We start from the raw sequence: 6,170 nt of genomic DNA on the forward strand, positions 1-6,170 counted from the left end.
CAAACAATATCACAATTACTACGCAGGCACATGATTGATTTGTCCCACATTGACGTGTCGCTGATTGATGGATGCGGAGCCCAATAGAGCCAGGGAGTCCGGTTAGAAGAAGTTGCTTTCTCCCAGCGTGAGAGCCTCTCGTGCGTTGCTCCAATCTGCCTGGCACAGGAATATTTCTTCAGCCCTTTTGGGGTCACACAACTCCTCTGCACAGAAGCATCGTTCATCGCCTCAACTTGGAACAGTGAACATTAAGACTCTGGCTGCAAACATGCCATTGATTGACTTTGTCTACCAATTGTCCATTGTTGTAAAATGGCACTGGAGAGACACTGGACACTTAATCCTTCTTTGATCTAGATTTTGAAGAATGTTTTGAGCATTTTACACCAAGTAAGACGTATCATGGGATAATGGTTGCTCCCCTCTTCAGTTAGATTCGTTATAAAAACAGAAAGAAAACTTTAACTTTGAAATTCTCATGTGACCATTTCATGGTCGTTTTTCATTATTTGTGGCTCGCTGTTAGGTTTCGGTTGCAGAAAATGGTTGAGGCAACTTTGGCTGGCCTATTCCCAAAGCAGTATTTCTCTCCCTCTGTAGATGGCAGCATTTCATCACGAATGGCGCTTAATTTTTTTCCAAGTCAAGCCTGCTTTCAGGTACAGATGAGTCTCCAAGCAGCTCTTGGGTGAATGGCACTGCCTAGTGGAGAACTTGCATACAGGCACAGAAGTGGATGATTTTAACATTTGACACATAGCAGTGATTTGGACCAAACTGGCATAGGATGTAACATGAATGCATGTTTTTCTAAATTCCCAGTGGTTTGGAGAATTGTAAATGTCATGACTCTTGTGTAGATTTTGTGGTGCTTTTTCAGTTTCAGTGCTTCTTCTGGGACAGATTGTCCAGATCATCTACCGTTTAGGTTAATATTGACAGGTCCGTTAGCGTTGCCCCTTGTTCTAAATGTTATTAACTCTTTTAACTGTTATATGGAATCCATTTTGGGATAATCCGTCATGCTTTTGGATGTATATTTTAGTTGGATGTGTGAGTATGGAGCAGTTAGGTTTGTTATCCGTGTCGAGTGCTTTGAGGGAATGTCTACGTAAGTTTTTTTTTTTATTTTATTTTTTTTATTATAATTACAATTTAAATGTATATTGTCGGATTTAAAGATGACCATGTATTTGGTAAATCAAAGAGAATTGGTAACAATTCTCTGCAGGGTTCACACACTTAATGTATATTTTTTGCTAGGGTATACATTAGGCCTACTCCGCTCTGTGATTCGAATCTATGTGGGTAGTTTGAGTTGCATAGTGTACCTGGAATAGCACTTTGAGCAGTTTGCCTTCACACTGAGCTGATAATGTAAATGTTTGTCAGCAGAGCAGAAAAATAAAATTCATCCATAGTAACACTTTGCCCCATAAATTGAATTCCCCTTATTATTATAATCATCTGTGAATTTTGGGCTCTTACTCATGTTGATATTTTACTCGTACATAAAGATACGCTTCTTCACATGTGTGACAAATTGTTGCGCAATCTCTAATGCATCACTTTATTTAACTTTTCTCTGAGCATATGTCCTTGTTTGGAGAGTGCTACCACATCACTGAAAACCTTACATTCTCTAATTACTTCATTTCCATGTCTGGCTCTCAGTTTTAATTTCATGAGATGTCATTATTAAAGGAAATATAGCAAGTTTAGGCTCATTTCCATTTCCATAATTCCACCATTTATTTCTTCATCTCACAACTTTTTTTCTCTATTCTGGGCTTAAAGTTTGGTGAACAAAAGCAGTTCTCTCAAATCTTCAGACATGGTTACCTGTGTTTACCAAGAACTGAAGTTCATGTCATGGACGCTATTCGCAGGAATGTGACACAGGAAGCTGAGGGGGCAACCATTATCTATGTAGTGATCATGTACATAAGTAGACCAGAACTTTCACTCAATATTTATCCTGTTAACTTTTTTTTGAGTTATTCTTTACTTATGTTGTATCAAGTTAAATATTTTTAGATGTAAGCATATGCTGATGTGTCCAGACATGCATCATTTTACAAGTGTTTTGTTTCTAACTTAGAGCCAAAATGAAGAATGACTGGGCCACATTTCTGTTTATAAGACATTTGACAAAACGTTTAAAGGGAAAACAAGAAAATAAAAATATGGCCAATATACCGTGAGCATGCAGGTATGTGAAGCCAGTTCAACTTTAGCCCAAAGATGTGTGGTTGTGTGTGATGTCCATGTGTCTGGTGCCTTTTTATGATGAATAATCTCTCTTATTTGTGCTGCAATTTTTTCAATTATACTTTACGTATTCTGTAAGTGCCCGGGTATTCAACTTGCACCATATCACATATACTTTAAAAATCTTGTATAGCAAGAAATACTTCCTCCAAATAGATTTAGAGGGATGCCACTGAATTTGGGGATTGAAATGATTTGCTTCATAACCAGAAACGTGACAATTTTTGTCCTGCCCATTTACCTGTGATGTCATACTAATGTTCAGCTCCGCACAGCCCTGACATGCTAGAGGTAAAGCGATAGGAAAAGTAAATGTAGCAGGATTTTAAACGGTTTCACTGAATTTCCTTTGTTTGGAATAAGCCATAATACAAAGATAATTTGGAGCGTTAACACATTGATTCCTGTTAGTAAATCAACTCCTGGCTGTGCATCTGCATGACATCACAGATGAGGTTCTAGGTTCTCTGGTTTTAAGAAAAGAGTTGTTCATATACATAAGTACTTATTGGCCTCTGCGCTTGACTGCATGTGTTAACCAAATTAATAAATGTAGTGGTATTTCCCTTTTCAATAGCTATCGCTTGAAATAACTCAAAATCCAGAAAGTCTGAAAATGAGCTGCACATGCGTGGTTCTTGCCAGTAAAGGTCACTAGATTCTGCTTCAAATATCACAAGTACTGGGTCAAATTGGGTGTTTGCAAATGTCTGAACCCCTAAAAACTCCTTCTTTCTTCTTGTAAAACTTGAGGTTGCGTGGTTTCACGTCCTTTTTGTATGTTGTACAGTTGCTCTAAACTGACTTCTTTGTGCTTTTTTTCCTTTTTGTTTTTAGTTGAACTGGTGTAGACGTTTTTGTTCCCTAACAATGTGTATTTAATGTCTTTTATGTTGTGCGTTACACTTTGGTTTTTAGTGCCGTGGTAAATCCTGTGGATTTGAAAAAGTATCGGCAATGCCGGTGATAGCAATATTGTTATAAGGCAAATGGTCTTGTAATGACAGAACAGATTCATATTGAATCTATTTGTACTTTAATTTTAAGAATTTCGTACATGTGTATATATGTACCTTGTACTTTTAGATATCATGTTCTATTTCTCAGAATAATTTCCTTGAGGAAAATGGTTCACAGTAGGTTATTATAGTTAGATGTGTGTTAGATGTGTGTGACATGTCTATGGGGCTTTCTTGTGCTTGTATAAGAGACCCTCATTATGGCTGCCGCTAATTACCAGTATCTGAATGTTTACACTAGCTTTGGGTCAAATACACAACACTGGGGCAACTGGGGTTGGGTTCTACAAAACACTAACTTACAGCTTCTTTTTCAACAGGTCCATTTAGTTATCAAGGGTGCAGACTGGCTGAAATAATCATTTAATTCTTTCTTTGTTTTCAGGTCACAGCTCCTTCAACAGAGCGGTGCCACAAGCTGTCATCAGTGTGGTTGCATGCCCCCAAACGTTAAGGGACCATGCCAAGGTTTTAACATGTTTTAGCAAATCAACAAATTTGGTTATAAATATGTTATTTGCTACTGACGAATTTTATAGCTTCAGCTTTTCCCAATTCAAAGGCAGCTGTTGGTTTTAGTTCATGCTAGCACTACATTGTAGAATCCATCATATTGAACTTGGCTTATGTTTTGTCAAAAGTTAAAATTGAGGTTGTTGATGCGTTTAGGCGCTTTCGCAAAGATCCAACATCTGATATTTGAGTTGGGTGGTTTATAGTTTGCTCCTCTGATGTAATAATTTAAGATTGAAAGCCAAAGCAGGTCATTTGAAACCACTTGACACTGTTTTTAAGACTTTTCTATCCTGCTGGTATGAAAAATAATTAATTTGCTGCATGTTGTGTTCATCACCTCACCAAACTGAAAGTTTTTAATCAGGTTTTATTTATCCAGTGTTTCCTCAAGTTGTACTAAACAAACAAGAAGATGCAATATGTCATCTCCAGTTGTTTTCCTTGGTTGGTTTAATTAATAGTTGCACCTTGTTTATTTAAGTTTACTTTACACCAGATGGATAGGATTTTTTTTGTGCAAAAAGCAGCGTCACGTTTTGTCAAATGACCTACATTTGTTTTTTAAGTTAATTTACCTGTTAACTGTATTTATCTTTGAGGACAGCCGTGACTTAAATCTAACTCTAATGTCATTGCAGAAGTTGGATTACATGAGTATGCAAAACCATTGGCATGGTCCAACACTTGAGGTGCTATTGGTTTAAACACATCGGGCTGTTTGAGGCTGTAACTGCACAGAGGATTTGTTTTGGATGGCTTTAAATAGATCTGTCTTATGAAAAACTCACCTGATGTGGCCCCCAGTCACGACAGGTGTCACCACGTATTAACACATTCATTTTTCAACAGCGCACTGGTGAGGGCAGCCATTGGCCAGCTTATTCCATGATACTGCTATGTCACTTTTCGTGCTTTAACTCACTCACTTAACGCTTCAGGTTCTTTTACAGCCACGTGGTGTCCGGCCTCGGGATGAAGACTTTACTTGCGCTTACTTCCCTCACTTAATAGATGTTGCCGCATTCACAGCATTGGGCCTGCCACATTTCCTTCCATTTCTGCTTTTCCTGCCATCGCTGTTTCCAATTTACACACATTTGACAGTTGCTCATCTGTTCCTTGACGCTGACGTTGTTGAATGAACCTAAGACTTCTGTATCAAGCAGGGTGGCCTACCTGGATTACCATTGTTTGTTAGCCCAGTGGATGGAGGTTTCCATCTCTGTGACGACAGCCGGGTTCTCAGAGCAGACACGTAACTCTAAAGCCGCTTTATGGCTTTCACTGCACCAAAGGTCATCCCAGCCTCTTGACATGCATTGTTTGGTTGGATCTTGAAAAAGACACGGCAGTGGTTACCTCATCTCGAACAGTACGGTGCACCAAATAATGCCTGAAAATCCAACCTCGAGTTTTGACTGAAACTGTTGACGATCCATCCTATCATGTGTGTTCACACTGTGATGTGTAACATGAAGTAATCGGGTTTTGTGTTTGAACATTCTGAGATCACTGTGAAATCTGTTCTGGTATTGTAAATTATGTGACTTTTCTAAAGAGATTGGATGTTTCTAAAAGTGAAAATGTCTTAAAGAGATGGAATGTGTTACTTTTGATACCAGAAGCTGGAGAAAAATAAACTTTTTGATATACACATCACTGACATTGTTTGTTTTTATTGCGAGATTGGACATGTTTGGCAGGTGAGTTTAAAATCACTTCAGTTAAGATCAAAACCACCAATGTACTTTAGTCGGAGGCAAATGCCTGGACTGGAATGGGTCTCGTCTAAAGCAGTACTTCATTTTTTTTCATCCCTTTTAAATGAAGCAGTGTCTGCTTGCGATCTCTTGTGACTGGTTCAATATATTTTAAATTGTGAGCAGATCAACCAGTGAATGATTAAAACTCTCAGATTGACTGGTGGATTTATTATTGTTTTCAACCTTTTCAGGCCTCTATCTAGTGTACAAGGAAAGATTGGAGAAAAGTCAGGAAAAAAACATTTTCTTTCCTTTTCTGCTAAAAGATCCTGCGACCGCTCGGATTAATCTGGACAAACCTTTAGGGATCCCAATCCCCTGGTTGGAAACCACTGATCTTCAAGAAGGTCATCTAAAATCCAAATAAACTGCAGTTTCTTCTGATAATACTTGTATAAGTTACTTATATAAATTCTCCTACCAGCAGCGACTACAATAATATCAAGTTTTTGTGTTGGTTTCATGTTGCCTTCATATGAAACTGAAGACCAAAAATGTTGAGCCTTTTCATTGAGATGTTGTGAGATGCAGTTGAAGAGATTTGAGACCATGTGCACTTAAGGAACCACCAAGTCTTCTTCATAGACGGAAGGTTGTG

General features: G+C 38.2%; 1 protein-coding gene across 5 annotated transcripts in view; it reads left to right on the forward strand.

Annotated features, from left to right (window-relative positions):
• Positions 1-5,468, forward strand: part of rbm33a (RNA binding motif protein 33a) — a 30,424-nt gene extending 24,956 nt beyond the window's left edge. For 4 of the 5 annotated variants that reach the window (XM_046043760.1, XM_046045361.1, XM_046044554.1 and 1 more), the window contains exon 19: positions 3,679-5,468. In XM_046043760.1, the coding sequence (XP_045899716.1) occupies positions 3,679-3,778 (100 nt within the window). In that variant the 3' untranslated portion in view covers positions 3,779-5,468. Of the gene's footprint in view, positions 1-26 lie in introns of all 5 variants that reach the window. The other variant, XM_046046112.1, reaches the window with a different exon arrangement.
• The last annotated feature ends 702 nt before the right edge of the window (positions 5,469-6,170 follow it).

The sequence above is a fragment of the Micropterus dolomieu genome, linkage group LG01, assembly GCF_021292245.1.
Source record: "Micropterus dolomieu isolate WLL.071019.BEF.003 ecotype Adirondacks linkage group LG01, ASM2129224v1, whole genome shotgun sequence".
Lineage (NCBI taxonomy): Eukaryota > Metazoa > Chordata > Actinopteri > Centrarchiformes > Centrarchidae > Micropterus > Micropterus dolomieu.